Below are 21,058 nucleotides of genomic sequence, written 5' to 3'. Positions count from 1 at the left end.
TTATATTACATTACTTAGTTACTTATTTAAAAAGTTATGACATTACATTACTTTTTACTTGACATCAACTAGTTACATTAGAAGTTATATTACTTTTGCTACTGACATGATACGTCATCATTTTGCAAGAGGGCGCATGCTTAAAAATAACAACTACAAGCTTTAGGGATCCTACTGGGGGTCCACTTGTTAATTGTTGATTCTCGTTTCCTTTTCTTTCACAGGAGTTTATACAGAGACATCTTGTTTCTGTCGCTAGTGGCTTTGGGAAAGGACAACATCGACATCGGTTGGTTCAGTTTTTATGTTATCCAAGTTACAATTAGTGTTTTTTTTGTTTTTTAAATCCGTTCACATTACTCTTTGTGAGGTCATTTGTAACCCATTAAGACCTGGAACGCATCTGTGTCACTTTTTTATTTGAGCAAAAATAGCAGATATACAAGCTCATAGCTACGAGCTAGTAGATCTGCTATTTTTTAGAAATCGTGAAAATGTGTGCAAATCTTTGAATATATATATTATTTTAAAGCAAACATCTTTAACTCAAATCTTTGCTTCTGGGGGTCCCTGGAACAACATATTTTGAGATGGGGGTCCGTGGCCAAATACATATAATTTTGGGGGTCCTTGCCATGAAAAAGTTTGAGAATCACTGACATAGAAACATATGTTTTTCAGAAAACTGTTGGGATTTAGAAGACACTATTTTGTAGAATCGGCCTCAGGTCTTAATGGGTTAATAGTGCTTCATAAAGTCTGTGAACCCTCTTCTCTCCTCAGATGCTTTCGACCGCGAGTACAAAGTGGCGTATGACCGTCTCACCCCCGGACTGGTCAAACTCACCCACAACTGTGATCGACCTCCCGGCACCGGGGTCATGGAGTGTCGCAAGACGTTTGGAGAGCCGTACCTCTAAAACGCGAAGAAAAACGTCGCCTCGATCTGTATAACCACTCATCTCCGCCACGACGAACGGTCGCAGGTCACTCACACCACCCCAGTCTCAAAGCATAGCTCAGGAAAATTCTCAAACTGTGAATGTCCGGTATAAAACCACAAGATGCTTGGTCAACTCTGTAACCCTTTGGAAAACATTTAGCAGAGACGCCACTCGTAGCAGTCCCAAACGAGCTAATGCTACGTAGCTGCACTCAGTAGAGTTTTGTTTCCCTTCAAATTCAACACATTAATAACTTGGATGATAACCACTCTAGTCTGGTATCCATACTTTTTCATCCGGCACGTTACATACACACTTTCATATGGCAAGGTACTTTATTTTGATTTGAAGTCTTGTAGAAATTGTTATTTACAAAGCCACAGTACTGTATATATACACACGACAGTAGAGTTTTTTTTAAATGCAACATTTATATTGTATAGTCACATATATGAAGAATGATATTAGCAATATTTTAATTAACTTGAATTCTATTTATACAAAGTACGTCAGCTTTATTTATTCCCCTTTATGTGTCTGGATATGGTATCTTAATTTCCACTGGCTGATGAGTCATTGTGGAGTTTATTGGTGGCATTTCTGCATACTTGGGATGTGCACACACAGAGACTTTTTTTTTTCAAATCCCAATTTAGTCGGTTTACCAATGTTTTCCGATGTGCATAGTTCCTGTCACTGCTGACCCCTTACGTGTAGACCACTGGTTCTCAACGTCAGGTCTGGAGACCACCAGGGGTTTCAAATGGACCCTTACCGGTCTGTAACTCTTGAGAGTGTACAATTACAACCAGTTGGACCCTTACGGTTCCATTTGTAGATTTTGTGCACTCTCAGAGTTAAAGGGACTACACCATGAATTTTAACTTTTCCTTCTTTTGTGTGTGTTTTTGGTCTCCCCTACCTCTCTTCTATCCCAAAAAAATACCCCAGTTTGAGCACACAGGCTTTTTGGTCTCAAAACAGGCCAAACTGATTTGGCCCCGAAAGTGACGTCACTAGCTGTACAATCCCTCCGTTTTTTATTTATTTAACTTTTTTCACTCAGAACCAGGAGATAACATGCATACAAACTGGCTCAACAGCGCCACGTGCAAATCAGGACAATGTGGTATTGCAGGTGAAAGTGCTTTATGAGCCAGAGAGAAGTTAGTTGGAATGAGTATATCTGAGGCTTGATTTAGGCTCAAACCTTTTGAAAAACGTTTGAGGGACATAAACAATATGATATTATTATTTTATTTTTTAATTCATGGTGTAGATCCTTTAAATAAACACAGAATATTTTACTGTGTAGATTGGGTCCCAGAGATACATTTTTCTTTAAAAATCAAATGGGGGTCCGTGGCTTAATGCATATCAAACTGAGGGTCCTTGAAATTCACAAGGTTAAGAATCACTGGTGTAGACAAACGTGTGTCTCCCTTCTTTTCACCTGACAGTGAGTGACAGGAGTTTCACATGCAGAGGAAAATGCTATTCTCCATAGAGTGTTTTTTTTTTCTTCATTCAAATTAAGGGAAACGTCTGCCTTCTGCAAAAACACTGAGCTGCTATTTTATGGCCATACAGGAAACACATTCCTGTATGTCGTCTTAGGGCCCTCAACCACTTGGTAAATTACAATCGGCCATTTCTCTCTGGCATTTTTTTCAGAAAATGTTGGCGAGAATGGCACAGTTTTTTAAACAATATTAGATTTATTTTTATTTTTTACACTATCTATAATTTTGTCTGTGTCAAATTGTATTATACACATGCTGTCCAAACCACAATTGAGCCTTTAACTTAATTTACTTCTGAAGTGATGTCCGTTACATTAAGAAAAAGTCAATTCTGTTAATGTTTACAATTCTTTTGAAAATATTCTAATGTCTTCACATTTACAATTATGGAATTCTGTGGTCTCCAGTGAAACATGTTGTTGTACGTGTTGGTTGCAAATATCAGTGTTACTAATGGTTGTCATGTCTCTCTTTGTGCTTAAGCATGAAGGTACGTTTGGGATGAGAAAATGACCACTGTCGTGGGGGACATGCACAACCATGAGAATTGACATAGTAAAATACAGTGTATTGCGCTTACTCGGTTCTACCTACATTGCTAGTTAATGTTTGTTTGGAAAAAGTTCTAAAAGACAAACAAACAGTCTGCTTGGTGGATAAGTTGAGTAACCTTTCAGTCCTTACCCAGGGTAAACGTCAGTTCAAGGTTGTGACACAAATTAGATTGTTTCTAAAAGCTGAGGATGTCGTATATTCAATTTGTTAGAATTGATCAGAAATGCTTAAATGGGATCATATTTCTTGATCCAAATGAGGGGGAAATTCTCAGTCTGGTGGACATTGCGTGTGTTCATTGTGACAAGGACATTTGACAGTATTTTGATTTTCTGGTTTTGCTCTGAGATCCAAATTTTATATTGACCATGAAATCAAGAGCCCAGTATTTTGTTAAAGCTGCACTGTATAAGACTTTTAAGCAGAACAGAAAATAGTGTTTTATCACGTTTTAAGATCATGCCATCACATCAATTAAAATGCTGTCCATTCAGTGGTCAGGTACGAGCAGTGGTGCGAGTATCAAAACACTTAACCTCTTGTTGCGACTTGGGGGCCGCCAACTTACCCAAAGTGTGAGAACTCCAGTGCAGTTTAACACAATACTTCCAAAAATGTTCCTTGCCTGACAGACACCCTATCAGAACATCTGGCAACCAGTTGTGGAGTCACCTCTCTGATCTAAGGGATAGGCATACTTATAATATTACGGCAACACTGTTGACTGAGAAAGAGAATAACCGATGTTAATGTATGGTTTTTGTCCACAACCCTGGTGTAAGACAACGTTTCTTTTAGAGCATTACATAGTGTTGATGTATGACGGAGTTGATGGAGTGGACATTTACATTCATACCAATAGCCATTCAGAATGTTAAACTTACAATGCAAAGGGTTAAAGGGTATGCCTGTTGATACGACAGCATAACAGAATGTTAACAGAATGTTGAGCAGTACATGCAGTGAACCTGTGATGAAAGTGATGATTATTGAGTCGCCGAGTACCTCAGTGATAATGCAGTCAGAATGTGGCATTTTATCTTATGAATGGTACCAGTTAGAATCTTAGCAGGTGTTTTTCTTTAGAGACGTGCTTCTGAGATGATACTCTGATTGATTTGATTGTGTCATCAACATAACATAAGTGGAGAGCTGAAATACTTCAAACGTCGGTCATCGAGGAAAATGCTTGGAATTGTTTCTTATACAATCAAGTCACTGATTTAGACAACGTCTACATAATCATTATCATTGCATTTTGCTGACTGCACATGTATGCATGTGATGCATGCATGTATGTGTCGTTAAATGCTTTAACACAAGACTACACCAATATTTTCATTCATTGTCACCATAATAATTGCCATTCCCATGTTCCCCATGACTTATTTACCTACATTTTATGCCAATTGCAACTTGTCTGGGCTTTAGCAACATGTCAGAGTGAAGCATGAGTCTTTACCTTTTTAATCCACGGTAAAAAGGCGGTGTTTAACACTGATGTAAAACATGCATTTCAACGAACAGGTTGTGAAAGGTGCATAAAGGTTATTTACAAAAGTCATATGGTATAAAACTGCAATTCATTCATATACTGTAACCAAATACATTCTGGATTGGGCCTTTAGATTTTCCACTGCTGTGTCCTTAAATGATGAAAGCCCAAAGTTGAGAGAGATTTTAGAATAGCTAACCTAGATTAATGATTGATGTTTTTTTTTTCAATACCAGGAAGTTATTTGCATCCACCTGGTGTCTCAGGTGTGAATTAGTCCCCTGAATAGAATGGCAAAATGAAAACCAGCTGTATCCTGGGTTGACTAAAGACTAGAGTTTGTAACCACTGCCCTAATGAATGCCAGCTGCATAGATAGTTTGGAAGACATAAGAAGGCCCACCACAGGACTTTACAAGTGACTTTTAAAAAACGTTTTTTTATCCAAAAGGCTAAAGTTTTCCCAGCGATAGATGAGGAATACAGACACACTGAGCTAAAAAAGATCATGGTGTGAATTTGTGTACAAAAGAAAAAATACATTGTACAAATGAATAATGATTTTACTTTCTGTACATTCATGTATATTTTAATCTGCCCTTTGTAGAGAGCCCATTTTGTAATGGTTTATTTACACATTGTACAAAGGTAGTTTGCATCAGGTGAAGGTATACTGTATATTGGCCTTCCAGGCCTTGTAACTGTAAATAAATTCACTTATACTGTGACTCTGTCTTCATTGAGCCAAGAAAATTCACGTCACACCTTTTCACAATAATACACATACGCAATTCACTGTTTAAAAAAATAATTTAATTGCAGCATGGATTTTGTTTTGTTCAAGATAGCCCATTGAATATACATCAATATTTTTTGCATCCAACCTGATAACACACCCACAACAAATGTACAATAAAAAATGTGACATGACATTGACGATTCTTAAAACATTAATATTTTCTCTCAAAGCTAGACACTATGGATACACCTTAACTTGACAGACGGACACAAACCACTGTAGTCTCTTCACTTATGCATTTAACATACTGAACATGGACAAATGAGTTTGCATGAATACAGATTCTCCACACTAAGGCCTATGAAAATACTTAAAATTAGAGTTGCATCCCAATAGGCGCTTATTCTACCACACTAAACATGTGCCTTTTGTGTTGAAATGGACATTAACCCCCCTTACTCACGTCACAATATATGGAAGCTTATTTAGACCACTGAAAAAAATAGAAAATAGTTTTTCTCCCAATTCAGACTTCATACTTCTGAATTATGAGATTTTCCTTTCTCACAATTGCGACTTATATCTCAGAATTCTGTTGGGGGATTTTCTTGCAATTGCCTATCATATTTGTGAGTACAAAATCTGAGATGAAAACAAAAAATGAAACTCAATATTAAATGGAAAGAAACACTCAAATAAAGCCCTTTTAATTTGATCCATTGGCTAAATGGGCAGTCAGCGATTTGTCCCTTGGGACCCTGGCATCCATTGTCAAAAATGTATGTGTTCCTTGAGGGGATGCCTTACCCCTTATGCCTAAACTTATTAGCCATATTTTACAGTTTTGAAAAACATTTTAAAATAAACAGTTCAACTAGCCTAGATCTACATCGACACGCTGTGAGCTTGTAGATCGGCTATTTGAGCAATTGTAAAATGTTCTTCAAACTAGTAAAAAATGGCACAAAGGTTTAGGGATAAGGGGTAAGGCGGCGCACAAGATAGAGCCCTTTCAATAGGGCTGGCAAAGTTCGCTTGGGTGGGGGAGTGATTTGGGGGGCGTGGCCAAGATTCACCATGTTGGTTGGGTCACTACCAGTCTACAGACCCATCCAACAGGGTACACTACTATATAGCTTGTACACACAGCGGCACATACAAAGAATGACATCAACAATGTTAAAAGCCAACTGCAAAAACACACTTTCAAATGTAAAAAATGTATAATAATTTGAAAATAGCAGATCTACAAGCTCACAATGCTTGTAGATCGGCTATTTTCAAATGGCCGAAATGTATGGGCTGAAGTGGTTACTGTATGTTTTGTAATAATAATCTAAATCTACAAAGTAACCACTGTAAGTCAACGTCACATGAAGGTGTCTTTTATTTGAAAACAAGGTACATTTACAGGATACTATGTGTATAAAAAAGGAACCTCATCAGGCTCAAAGAGGAGTAAATGGTCTCTGCCCATCCATATTATAATGTGATCATTAACAGGTCAGGCAACTGGTGACTTGAGCCATCATCATCATCAGGATTCGGTTATATTTGCATTGAATGAAAGCACTGCATAATAATATAATGGCCTATGCATTTTAGCCATGTGAAAGAATGCGGTTCTATTTGCATATAATCATTTTATGTAGAAAGACTATGTATTTTATTTGAAAACATGTACAGGTTACTATGTACATAAAAAGGGAACAGATAATGTATCTACAGAGCATAACCTCATGTCTGCTTTTACTATGCAGAAGGGTACTGTTAAAAATAGTTTCAGACGCTCAGACAACTTTGTCAAGGATTGTCATGTCCTGCCCACTCCTGGTTTATGCTAGCCTGATTATCAGCCTGTTTGGAACCAGGCTAGGTGTATGCATCAGAGTGATGGGTACCCTACCATTTAATATATGGTACTTGTTGCGTATAGTGCCTATAACTCTCTCTACATGGATCCTGAGGTGTGACTTAGGCCCTCATTGGAAACATAAAAGTCCGCAAGGACTTTTATGAACGGACCTGTTAGACAAAGTATTTTAAATGTAACTGTGCTGTTTTACATTTTTTGCCTAATAAAATATTCAATCAATCAATGACAACCAAGCCATGCATCGTCTCTTTGTTACATCGGGAGACCTGGCTGGCTTCCATTTGGGAATGCGGTGAAAAGTTAGTCCGTTGTCCATTTTAGCCCCTTTATTCTCAACTCGTCGATGGTGAGAAGCCGTGGAACAGTTTTCATACAACAATTCATTCCCATTTTGGCGAAACACTGCTGAAAGAGCACCAACTAGCAGGCTACTATTAGCGAACCTCAGAGTGAAGGGAGATGTTGACCCCACCGACCGGGGGCGGGGCTAGCCGCAGCCGTGGAGTGACACCAGCCTTGCCAGCCCTATTGTCTCTAACTCTTGAGAGTGTACAAATGGAACCAAATGGACTCATAATAAGGGTCCAATTGGTTCCATTTGTACCATCTCAGAGTTATGGGGTTCTCAAACATTCACGTTTGAGAACCAATGCTCTATAGTGCGTAAGTTCCTTTTTTTTTAAAGACACATGACATGTTGCAAGTATGTGTTCTTTCCAGCTTGGTTAATCTCTCAAGAACAGATTCAAATCAAAGGTAAAAAAAATAACAGCAGAGGGCGCTGTTTTTCCTTTTTGTCCTTTGGATGTCCTCACCCCTCCTTAAATGGAGATGGGACAGGTGAGCACTCTGTCCTCCAGCAGGACGCTGAGGACCAGGAACACAAAGTAGAGCAGGAACATGGTGAACCCCAGCAGGCGGCTCATCCTCCAGCGGCAGACAGCGATGGACACGATGACGAAGAGGAGCATGAGGAAGAGGAGCACGATGGCGCAGAACAGGCCGTTGGAGCTGACGGTGATGGACTCGCCGCCGTTGAGCAGCGAGTACATGAGCCACGGAACTGGCAGACTATGAACAGTGACAGGACAGACATGATGGAAGAGAGGAGCAGGGTGAAAAGCCACACAGGCGATGTAAAAACACAAACGTCATGGTATTTTTTCTTTGACACCTTGTTTTCATTGAAAATGAGTTTTCATTGTGATACCCATAAATGTAGGAACTTAAAAGTATACTATGTTATTTCCACTGATCCAAGCTGGAACACAATGGATTGATTGATCATTAAAATAAACATGCTCTGAAAATGCACGCCGCTGACCACTGGTCAGAAAGGCGGGCAGTGAGGGCTTTTGAGATGTTCATGCAGTATGCCCATGCCCATATCCAGAAAAGATTGGTGTTACGGCCGTATTTTATTCTGCATTTGTTTATTTCTGTATCTATACTATTTGGCATTGTATTATTTAGTATTTGTATTTTTGGTATTATTCTGTATTGCCTTTGTTCTGAGGCGGAGAGGCTGAAGCCTGTCAAATGGGCTGACACCTGTGGCAAATTGACATTCTGTTCCTGCCGTTGATTCGCTGGCTAATGCTCTGGCATTCACATTTTGTGTCATGTGAGCCTTTTTTTATATCTATATTTTTGAATCTTAACAACACAAATCTTGTATGGGGTTCCCTCAGGGTCAGGTTAGATCAACACAGTGTTGCATGTTACATACATTAAAGGGAAGACTTCATGAATATATTGTACCGGTCCGCTGGTCATCAAATTATTGGCTTAGGAATGCGACAAAAACAAAATAATATCTATGAGACCCTAGTCTCCATGGGTTGACTAATCAATAGAAAGAAGTATTTTTTTGGGTGAACTGTCCCTTTAAAGTATGAAATAATTCACTGGATAATAATACAAGATTAATTAAATAAAAGAGAGCAATTGGCTGTGCATGTATTATCTTCAAATCCTCACTTTAAGGAAATTGGATTTAAGATGGGGTGCTAAAGGTTATATTAAAAAGGCCATTTCTACTCAATAACTGAGAAGAAATTGCCTAAAATAAATCTTTAATTAAATTGTGACTGAGACTATTATGAGAGAGGTAGTTAAACCAACTCACTGAGCCACGACCTCTTTTCATTCATGTGAAAACCCAACGATCCTGAATAGAGAATCCGATATGAACAGTCCATTGCAGGTTGGCCTAGTGGTTCGCATGACTGTCCCACTCTAGAAAAGTGTGCTTGAGCAATGATTCACTGTCATACTCAATCAACCTAAGTGAACTGCTTATATACATATATTTTGTCATACAGTAATATGAATAACGAAAATAGCTGATCTACAAGCTCACAGCATGTTGCAATGCAATGTGTTGTGAGCTTGTAGATCTGCTATTTTTTTTGTTTTTATAATGTAATTCTTTTGAAAAAGAATTACATTTTTGCCTAGAATGACATGCCCAAAATAGGGACACCATGTTGAATGTGGTTAATCTGGATGATGGATGAAGTAATTTACCCAATGGTGATGTCAAAAATGTTACTCCCTACAGAGCTGGACACAGCCATGTCACCCATCCCTTTCCGGGCAACAATCACGCTGGTGATGAGGTCAGGAATGGATGTTCCTGCAGCCAGTATGGTCAGACCCATGATCTCCTCTGAGATGCCTATTGTCTCACCCACCTACAAGCCACAAACAGTGAGATTAACCACACTGAAAAAAACCTGAGTGTTAATACAGCAGTCCAGGTACAGTATGATGTGTTTTTGTGGGTGAAAGGAGAAAGTTAGCATCTTCCTGGTTACCTTGACAAAAAGTCTATGGGATTTAGAGTTACAAAAAATTACGTGCTTGTGGAAGAGTTCGTATTCTTAAGTTATTATACTGAGAATCATAACACTATACTGTAGCTGTTACATTGAAATGAAATACATAAATACATAATATACTTTCCTAGCCATATCATTCTGTTAGCTTACAGAAGTGTGAAGTACCAACTGACCTGATGGGCCCACCAAACCATCAGATAGGAGAATATTGCGATCCACACAATGGAGCCGATGAACGTAATGGCAAAGTACTTTGTAGAAGCCTAGAGACCATAAGACAGGCGAACATAATATATACATTCAATATGTGCTTTCTGGTTTAGCTCAGTACCTGTAAATGAGGGTCTATCCTAAATTATCTTAAAGTCAATCTATTGCATGATGCCATAGATTCCTTCTGTAATCTGTATACAGTACATGATTTACTTTACAATTTATTTCCTATATCTCATCTTTACTCTGTATCACTGTTCTACTACTTGGCTGCTGTAATGGCTAAATGATCCCTGTAGGGATAAAAGTTTAATGTTATTCTATAGCAGGGGTTCTCAAAGTGGGGTCCAGGGAACCTCTGGGTTCCTTGAGGGGGTTCCAAATGGATCCTTACCTATCTCTGAAAGTACATGGAACTGGTCGATTTTATACCAGGGACCCCCCCAGAAGCAAAGATTTTAGTTAAAAATGTACAGTATATATATTCAAAGATTTGCACACATGTTCATGGTCTCTTTTTTCAAAATAGCAGATCTACAAGCTCATAGCGCGGCACTCGGTGCCGCGCTATGAGCTTGCATATCTGCTATTTTTGATTAGCCAAAAGAAATCTAAAGTGACACAGATGCGTCCCCGGTTTGAATGGGTCGTATGTACAGCATTTCTACTCACCGGGTTGCGGACATCAGGCACGGTGAGCCACAGTGGGAACACTATAGGGAGCAGAATGAGATAGGTGGCCTGCTTGAGTCTGCCCTCAGGCCACTCCAAAGACAGAGGCTCCTCCGTCTCCTCCTCCTCCCTGTCTCCTTGTCCTTCCTCTTTATCGTCAGAATCATCAGCGGCATCCTCCTCTTCCTCGCTGCTCTCGTCCTCATCACTGCTCCCATCATTGTCACTGCTTCCCGAGCCATATGCTCCGGTCATTCCTTCTCCTCCCTCCTCCCCCTCCTGGTGACACAGTGGTGGAAAAAGTACTCAAATGTTTTACTTAAGTAAAAGTATCAATACTGCAATGTAGAAGTACAGTACTCCGTTACAAGTAAAAGTCCGTAATTAAAAATTTACTTGAGTAAAAGTACAAAAGTATTGGTATCAAAATGTACTTAAAGTACCAAAAGTAAAACTACTAAAATGTTTGAAAATAGCAGATCTACAAGCTCACAACGTGTCGCATCGCGACGTGTTGTGAGCTTGTAGATCGGCTATTTTCAAATAGCCTAGGTATAAAAAAGGGCTAAAGTGGTTAATGTTTCATAATATCATAATTTATATCCGAAAAGTAACTAGTAACTAAAGTTGTCAAATGATTGTAGTGGAGTAAAAGTAGTATATTTGCCTCTGAGATGTAGTGAGTAAATGTACTTAGTTACTTTACACCACTGCCTAGTGAAGAGGTGAACAGCAGGAGAAATGAAGGAAAGGGGAAGGACACATTTTATTTATTTATTATCTCACCCAGCCATAGAAGGAAGGATGCATTAATTGAAAAAAAAAATCATTTTTCCCGAAGAAGCCCTACTTAGACCCTTATCTACTTTGATCGAAGATGACGTGTTGAGATGGCAAAAAAGATGGAAAATATTCATATACAAAGACGCACCAGATTGATCTTCTGCTTATGTTTACTTTAATCACACTGCCTACAATGAAGTGACAAGCAGAACTCCAACAAGAAATGATGCACAAGTAGTGGATTAGCGTATGAAGCACATGAGTTGACAAGGCCATGGCAAGAACACAAATGGAAGGTTTTGGTGGCCATTAGTGTGACGCAGTCTATAGCAAAAAAAAATCAGGAATGACTGCTGAAAAGCAGCACAATCAGACCTATTTGAATAGTACATAATATAATATAGTAGAAACCTGTGGAAAGGGTTGTGTGCAATCATTACAAAGTAACTACCAAATCATTTATTTTATTAATATATTTGTCTACTTGCGCTTCTGTATGTTTGCTTTTTTGTAATAGTAAATTGTGCCCTGTATAGCAAATGAAAATGCCCATACAGTCTTCTGGCCCACCATAAGTGATCACCTTTTCTGACAACTGGCCATATTCAAGCTCTATAATCTTTCACGAAATGATGATTTCATCTGGCTGCAGAGAGTTGATTCATGCTAGTAGGTGCCAGGTCTCTATAAGCGGGTTAGGCCTACAAGAAAATATAAAATGATTATGTGAAACCAGCTCGGTGGCCTTCTGGTTTGAGTGTCCGCCTTGAGACTGGGAGGAGGTCGGGTTCAATCCCCGGCCGAGTCATACCGAAGACCATTAAATCAGTCAGTATCAAGGGTTGGATAGGTAGTTAGGCAAGTCCCTGCATGCGACATACTAGCATCATAATGTACTTTCATCAAGCTGCCTCACGTTACGGAAACAGGAGGTAGGCCCCTGAACTATGGGGCCACATGGCTCAGGAAGCGTTGGTTGCCATGGCTACGGTACTTACTTACGTCTCGGTTTACCTTGGTTGCGTCTGGCTGCTCTGGGCTTTTCTCAGCCATGTCTTCAATTTTGAGGTCCTGTGAGGTTGAGGGCTCAGTACCCGCTTGTCCGCTGACAGCGTTGGCATGTTCTGCTTTGGGCGCTGGCTTGAGGGTACTTGCTGAATGGAAAAAGCAGATGACACAAATTATTCTTTTTACACTCATATTTTTCATGGAAATAAACACTTAGTTGCAGATACAATTTTATTTATGGCCTGTAATAACCGCCAGTGTCATGTACTACTACATGGTATTAGAGCACACACACTCTTATGCATATGCATGACACATGCACGCACGCACGCACGCATGCACACACACACACACACACACACACACACACACACACACACACACACACACACACACACACACACACACACACACACACACACACACACACACACTCAGACACTCAGACACTCAGGCTCTCAGACAAAACCATCGTTTCCCATCTACATGGTAATCCTGGGACTGATTGAGATGGGCTATACTGGAGGCCACTCCAGACTCCCTGTGCCCCCAGTGTGCGACAAAACATAATCAGGCCCAACGCTGAAGCACCTCATTACTCTGTCTGCACACAGTGGCACACACTGAGGGGCCTCTGATTGTGAAGTACATCCTCTCCAGCCCTCAGATATCTCTCTGATGACATCAATCACAACAATCGGATTTATACTTGGTCGTGCGCCGTGTCGTGCAACTAAACGAGCAGATCTACAAGCTCATGACGCGTCGTAGTGGGACACGATGCACAACCAAGAATAACTCAGGTCTGGCACACATCTACATCTCTGACTTGAATTCAACTTGTTTTTTTATTCTTATTAACAAAACAAAACCCTATATACACTGCATGTTAAAAATATGCAAATATGTTTTCCTGTTTTTAGCAAAACAAAACCCTGTATACATTGCATTAAAAAAAATGAAAATATGTTTTCCTGTTTTTAAACAATGGCCGTAAATGATGAAGCATGCAAATTCTTAGCAGAGGGCCAGGGTTGCACCTCAGCATACGGTACAAACTCACCTTTCGATTGATGATTCCGTGACGTGTTCTCTAATTTCCCTCTGATGGGTGAGTTCAGTGGCTTCACTTTATTCCTCACTGCAAGCGAGAGAAGGAGCTCTCTGATGTAACCTTTCTGTAAGTGTGTTTCTCGTTTATAAACCGAGACGGTTACTCTACAGTTTAGGACATATACAGCGCTGCCTCTGTGCAACCATGCAAGCCACATCACAAACAAATATACATGAGAGCTTCACGTCACTATGACACCAGGCCAGCCACCGCACAAATCTCTAATCAACAAATGTGGCGGTCAGTAAATTCACCGTGGGACACAAGCAATGCAAGGGGAGACACAGGTGCAGTGGTGGAAAAAGTACTCAAATGTTTTACTTACAGTAAGTAAAAGTACCAATACTGCAATGTGGAAATACTCTGTTACAAGTGAAAGTCCGGAATAAAAAATGTACTTGAGTAAAAGTACCAAAGTATTGGCATCAAAATGTACTTAAAGTACCAAAAGTAAAAGTACTAAAATGTTTGAAAATAGCAGATCTACAAGCTCACAACGTGTCGCGATGCGACGCGTTGTGAGCTTGTAGATCGGCTATTTTCAAATAGCCCAGGTATAAAATAGAGCTAAAGTGGTTAATGTATATGCTTCATAATATCATAATTTATATCTGAAAAGTAACTAGTAACTAAAGTTTTCAAATAATTGTAGTGGAGTAAAAGTACAATATTTGCAAAAAGTACAAAAAAAAGTACAAAGTACAAATACCTCAAAATTGTACTTAAAGGTAGGGTAAGTGATTTGCGTTGGTTAAAATAATTGTTAAATAGCTCTATATTCTGATAGTACTCATTGCTATAGAGTGTTTGTTCAGTATTAGGAGTCTCCTTGTCTCTCCACCTCTGGAGAAAATGCATTTTCGTTTCAGTTTCAGTTTCATTTCCAATTTTATCCAACCAGGACAGAGAACTCAATCAGGATACAGATTAAACAAGTGAAATTGGAAGTGATGACACTAAGAAATGAGCAGGCAAAATTGGAACTGGAACACTATACAAATTAAGCTTAAAAATTGGTACTTTCTCCTGATTGGCTGAGATTTTGACACCTACCGAAAAATGTATTTTCTGTTTATTAAAGAGCTGGAGAGACAGGGAGACATCTGTTACTGAAAAAACACTCTATAGCAATGATTACTATCAGAATATGGTATTTTAACCTTTTAACAAAATACTTTTTGTTTTAACCAAAAAATATCACTTACCCTACCTTTAAGTACAGTTCTTAAGTAAATGTACTTAGTTACTTTCCACCAATGCACAGGTGCAGGTACATGTCCACAATATTCATCTTACCTTTCCTCTGTACTGACACCTCATCTCTGACATCACCATTAAAGGATGTTTCTGATTGGCAGAGATGCACAGAAAAGTTACAACTGGGATTATATAATATTTACACTTACAATGATATGTATTCTATGACCATATGCTTCTATGCTGTGGCCAATTGTAATAAGAGTGAGTCCACCACAAGAACAAGTGACAGTGAGGTGCCATTTCGCTGACCCTCTTACCTCGTGTGGCTCTCCTAGGGCCAGGCCTTTCACAGCCCCCTCTAAAGGCTGTATCTAGAGTGGAAATGACAAGAAAATGTGCTCGAGTTTGTCTAGTCAAAGGATTGCCTTGACCTCTCATTTTTGGGGACAATTGGACAATTGGACAAGAAAAAATTGGACAATTGGAAAAGAAAACATTGTATCCATGAATCATGCAGTTTTTGAGCGCACCAAGAGCCCTTGGAATTTCTACCTTTTCAGCCCTGTTCAATATACCATTGACCAGAGGCTCCATTGTTCAGGGCAGTTTGGCTGTATTGTGTGGTGAGGTCCATCGTAATCTTGCCAGCTCTCTTCTTCAACCTTGCCTGCATTTATATAGCACCTTTCTCCAAAGAGCTTTTCACAACGTATTTCACATTCACCCCAATCACACACACATTCACACACCGAAAGCAATTCCCAGACGGCCACTCTAACTCCTGAGTCACTGCTGCTCAATAACCACCAATGTCAGAGAGACTGTCCTGTAATCATGAAGAGATTGTTCTAACAGTAGACTGGCTCTTGTCCAGTCACCCTTTAGTGTGTATTGAAAAGCTGATTAAGGGTCAGCCCATGCAAGTGCTGGAGGGGAGGCGAGGTGCTGAAAGGGGGACGAGTCAGCTAGCGTGAGGACACTGAAGGACATTCACCATGATACTGCATGCTATGGTATACATTGACAGCATTATCATTTTGTTGGAAGAGCAATATATCTATTATATATTCAAACTACTGTAGCAAACTGATTTAAGATAATACAATATTTATTCTATTAAACGAACCAATGGTGATGGTCATTTGAGCTTTGTAATGATCTAAGATCACAGCGTTGAGACCAGCCAAGCACCAGGTGATCCTTCAGCCATAATTCTAGGGCAGCATGAAATTGACACATATAACAATATTTCTGCTAAATATTGTTATATGTGTCATTTACAGTACTGAATTACACAAGAACAGAGCTTTTCCTTCATACTATTTCTTCCCTGAAAGACTTTCACAGACATGCAACTTTGTCGGTGTTAAGAAAGCTATAAAAAAAACAAATAAATAAAGATTTTAGCTTACTTCAGAAACCTTGCTGCCTTGCTGTAAATTTAGCAATCTCAACATGTGATACACTGGGCACTGCAGCCACTTTTCAGACAATTATTTCAATGTAAGGTTGTTGTTTTCTTCCTGTACACATAAAGTTATCATAGTTATTATTGTTAGTTTAGAATAAGCAGTAGTAGAAGTAGCAGAAGTAATGTAGTAGTAGTAGAAGTAGAAATAGCAGCAGCTGTACCTTCTCTTAGTGGGTCCAGGGTGTGTATCATGAGCTGGAAGATGGTACTCCTCAAGGAGGTGTTGTGGAGGGAGCTGCCCGACCGCTGTAGGACAGGATGCACCTACAGATGGACATACAGACATAGAGTTTAGTTTTAACCCGTGCCCTTAGACAACAAATCAGAAATCCCAAAGCTTAATTGATAATTTGCCACACAGTGGTATTAATGAGACTTATCTTTCAGAATACAGATGTGTATGAGATGTGTATGTATTTTTGTTGTATTGTTTATTGGAAAAAATATACATGTTCATAAATCTATTGTTGCTAAACTACTGGCAATCAAATAATTACAATCTTTGTGAAATGTTGGTTTTGTACCCTGAATCGTCCTCCGTCCTCTTCGGCTCCTGCCAATACCTGTTTACATGAGCTGCTCTCTGCCAACGCTGGCTCCAGTATAGCCTTCCATTCAGGTTTAGCTTCAGGAGCGGGAGGAGGAGCAGGAGGAGGTGGAGGCGGAGGGGGCGGTACTTCACTGTCCTGCAAGGAATTATGAGTTATACTTCTAATAACTGAGCGGCACGCACACGTTACGCTGACACACAGCAAGTAGCTCAAAGTTACAGTAGATGCGTGTTGTTCTGATGCATACATGGGCAACTGGTGGCCCGGGGGCCACATGCGGCCCCCACCTTCACTTAATGCGGCCCACAGGTTAATATCGGAATACTGATATATTATTGATTTCAGCTGTTACTTACAATTCCAAACATGCAAACATGACCCGCTTTAATTACTTCAGTCTATATTAGTAGCTTAAGGTTCAAGGTTCAAGGTTGTACTTTATTGTTAAATCTTGTGTACAGGTACATAAGAGTAAAACTTATTTTGGTTCGGTTAATGACTAGTATTAAAATTCTATTGTCTTTTTTATGTTCAATGTGTTTGTATTTAAGGTCATAAAGTTAACATAAGTATAACTAAATGCATTTGAAATGAAATCAAAATGTTCCTTTTCAGGATTCCAATTCAAAAATAGCAAAAATAGCAGATCTACAAGCTCAAAACGCGTCGCACTGCGACGCGTTTTGAGCTTGTAGATCGGCTATTTTTTGCTACTTCTGTGTGACATAGAATGGCGAAAAAAGTAAAAATACGGATAGACAGTATATGCAATGTGGCCCTCTGGAGCGAGTGTGGAAATATAGTGGCCCTCTCCATCATCAAAGTTGCCCACCGCTGTTCTGATGGATCAGCCAGTATGCAAACTGCATACTTACAGTACATACTGTAGCCACTTGTGACATCATGGGTTCAAATCCTATGTGTCTTCTCATTCTAACCTCTCCTGTACTAGGAAGCAGAAATGTCCTATTCATCACATCAGAACATGTCCTGCATGTAAATAATTAGAACCCAAATCAAATCAATGATTTAAATTCGCTCAAATGAAATAAAATGAGAGTCAAACATGCAAGAAGGGTTTGAAGGATACTTATATTCTAGTAATAGAGACCACAGTTAATTGACTATCAGGCAGTCTGCTTTATGCGGAGCCATGCTTCCACACACTCAAGGTGTTATTGCAGGAGGATGTGAGGATCTGCGTATGACTAATTGCACAACATGCTGGTGGTAATAATCTGCATACTGTGTCCTAATTTAGCATGCCATTATTATGCTAAGCCATTGTGTATCAGCTGCAGAACGGTGCACTGAAAATGGATAGTCTAGGCCAGTGTCAAAAAAAACTACAGCTTTCGGACAAGGGTGAAACAAACAACTTGAACCCCATAATATTGTGTTGTTTCAGGTCCCAACTGAAATGTAAAAAAAACTTGTGTCTAATGCAAAGCCAGTTCGGAACTACTGGTCTAAGCAATCTAACATCCGTTAAAAAGTCTCTGTTAAAAAGAGCTTACTCTTTTGTAAAATAGACATCCGTACAATCTTATCTGTTCTACGACAGTGACGTTTACATAACTTAGTGCCTCGGCGCAGTTACGCTGTGTCCGACACCTGCGATCTCCTCTGTTCACCATCAAAGGATTCCACACAAATAAAGGCCCTCTATCACCTGCTCAAGGGCTCAGATGGACAAATCATTGCCCCTCCTTTCACTGTATTTGAGTTGCAGATAGTCTCCACTGCAATGACAAAAGGGTAGAAAATAATGTGGATACAAAAATGAGAAACAACCTAGTTAGCAAATGCTTTGTGGACATAATGTTTTTGTCAGTGTCCAGCTGTTGCTATATCGGTTGATAGCGGCGAGATTGCAGCACTGCGCGGGACGAGTGAGAGAGAGAGAGAGAGAGAGAGAGAGAGAGAGAGAGAGAGAGAGAGAGAGAGAGAGAACTAAAGTGACAAAACAAAAGCAAGATATAAGTGAAGGTGATCTACACAGCATGCACATGCCAGGAGTTTTACACATCCGCAGCCTACTAACAAGAGGAAGCACAGCCATAGATGCTGCCCATTCCAACAACACTAGTTCAAGCACTGAATCAATTAAGAAGACACACAAGCTCGTTTTAAAAAGCAAAAGCTACTGGAGATCTGCTCTCTGTGGAGCACACAAGACGTGACTTGTGCACAAGTCAGTTGCTGAACCCATGACGCTGTGTCAAGAGTCAGGACCTGCCTGTGTGGTTGCACACTGACTGCCTGACCCAAAAAGGTCAGCCCCAAAATGTCTCAGACATTACTCCCCCCCCCCCCCCCCTGTGCTCAACAGAACTAAGACCCCCAAATGTCCTCATGCATCACTGACCTTCTCAGACCAAACCTTGACGATGCTCATGTGCCTGTTGAGCTGCGTCTTGACGGCCTGCTCGATCTGGATGTTATGCTTCATGAAGGTGACATAGGTGACGTAGCCCAGCACCAGCATGACGCTCTCCCACCACACGATGGTGTTGTCCAAGAAGAAGGCGATGAGCATCACCAGGTCCAGGATGTAGAAGGACACGTCGCGGAACAGCGGCCACCAGGTCAGGCGCAGCACCTCTCTGGAGAAGATGGCGCACATGCCGATGACGAACAGGATGTTGAAGACGGCCGAGCCCACGATGGTGCCGATGCCCACGTTGCTGTGTGAGATGAAGACGCCGATCAGGGAAGTGAAGAGCTCGGGCGCAGACCCTCCGGCCGCCATGAAGGTGGCCCCGGCAACGTCATCGGATATCTCCAGCTTGTGGGTGATGACCCCCAGGGAGGGCACGAAGAATTCATCGCAGACGATGGCCAGCGCCACGAACATGTAGACCATACCGACGATGTGCAGGATCACCCAGCCTTCTTGACGCTGCTCAACAGAGAAGAGGTCCGCCGGGTACTCGGCCTTCCTGTGGATGGTGGGATGCGGGGAAACTGTGGTCGATGTTGGCGGTTCTGTTGGGAGAAGTCTTGGCGTTTCGGGCTCCACATAGACGCACTCTTGAATACACGTCCTGTTGACGATTACTACTATGGGAGCTTGGGTGCTTTTAGGTAAACTGACGTCCTCCTCTGTTGCGTTTGGCCCCGTTAACTCCCGTACATCTACCTTCAGAACATCGTTGCCCTCCCACGATCCAGAAGGGAGGCCAGGTGCCCCTGCCCGTGGCTCCGAGAGCCTGACCTTGAGCGTCAGTGTGTAGATGCAACATAACGCCACACTTGAGGCGAAGAACAGAATTCGATGGTGCTGCAGCCTCCTCCGTTGAGGGCGATGCATGCTCGCTGTCCTAGCAGTCTCTACTCCCAATGGAAATCATGTCAGACGCATTTTTACACTTTGATAGTTCCAGCACCATCATGTGGCAAGAAAGCAGACCTGGCAGGAGAAACGCATAGTGGGTTTCGTCTCTTAGATTTGGCATGGAGGGCTACCGTCCCAGCTTCAGTCTATGGCGGGAATGGGAAATAGGAAAACTGAGAGGCATTAAAATTACTCTTCGTTCAAATGTCCCATTAGAAGGGCTATCATAGATTCACTTGCTGCTCCTGCTTAGTACTTAGTTACAGAAACAGAACGGAGGTTAGTCAGGTTACTGTAGAAGGGATGGAGAGAGGGGAGGGGATAATAATGGGGATACAGGCAGCCACCTGTTACTATGGCTACAATCAGAGGCTATTGGTCCTCAAAGACATGCGTCCATAGAAAGGTAGGGCACCATGCAACAGGAAAATATCCGTATAATATCATGGTAACTGTGTAGCCTAGGTGCATTTGAAATAAATTGGTCAATTATAATGCGTTGATACAAACGTGCACAAAAAAGCATTAAATCACTTTGACTTCTTGAGGACAGGAAGAAATGATGAGGACAACGTGCAAGGTCAACCAGACTGCAAACCTATTTCTGTATTGTTAGATGAATATTGAGTCTTACCTCGTGCAGGAGGTTTGGAAGGCAGTGCTGTGGAGGTCCCTCCAGCTGTGCACTTGGACAGAGAGATGCTGACTCCAGTTTTTGGTAGTTACGGGTTACG

The 21,058-nt window shown here is 40.7% G+C and overlaps 2 protein-coding genes across 8 annotated transcripts in view; one reads left to right on the top strand and one right to left on the bottom strand.

Moving 5' to 3' along the window:
• The window catches only part of LOC308091305 (C-myc promoter-binding protein-like), a 296,959-nt gene that overhangs the window by 80,308 nt on the left and 195,593 nt on the right, over nucleotides 1-21,058 (top strand). For 5 of the 7 annotated variants that reach the window (XM_080436802.1, XM_080436800.1, XM_080436801.1 and 2 more), the window contains 2 exons: nucleotides 225-289; nucleotides 784-5,245. In XM_080436802.1, coding sequence (XP_080292928.1) covers nucleotides 225-289; nucleotides 784-920 — 202 coding nt within the window. In that variant the 3' untranslated portion in view covers nucleotides 921-5,245. Of the gene's footprint in view, nucleotides 1-224; nucleotides 290-783; nucleotides 5,246-21,058 lie in introns of those variants that run through there. The other 2 variants (XR_013933693.1, XR_013933694.1) reach the window with 2 other exon arrangements.
• LOC308087769 (sodium/potassium/calcium exchanger 1-like) lies at nucleotides 7,954-20,300 on the bottom strand (the record flags this gene model as incomplete). Its single annotated transcript, XM_080431926.1, has 10 exons — nucleotides 7,954-8,203; nucleotides 9,662-9,828; nucleotides 10,149-10,238; nucleotides 10,861-11,139; nucleotides 12,658-12,797; nucleotides 15,062-15,112; nucleotides 15,283-15,336; nucleotides 16,598-16,700; nucleotides 16,961-17,122; nucleotides 19,356-20,300. The coding sequence occupies 10 exons, from the start codon at nucleotides 20,298-20,300 to the stop codon at nucleotides 7,954-7,956; spliced, it is 2,241 nt and encodes a 746-aa protein (XP_080288052.1).

The sequence above is a fragment of the Gymnoscopelus braueri genome (genome assembly GCF_963280865.1).
Source record: "Gymnoscopelus braueri genome assembly, chromosome: 1".
Taxonomy (NCBI): Eukaryota; Metazoa; Chordata; class Actinopteri; order Myctophiformes; family Myctophidae; genus Gymnoscopelus; species Gymnoscopelus braueri.
Note: the sequence above shows the minus strand (reverse complement) of the source record. Positions and strands in the feature narration are given on the sequence as shown.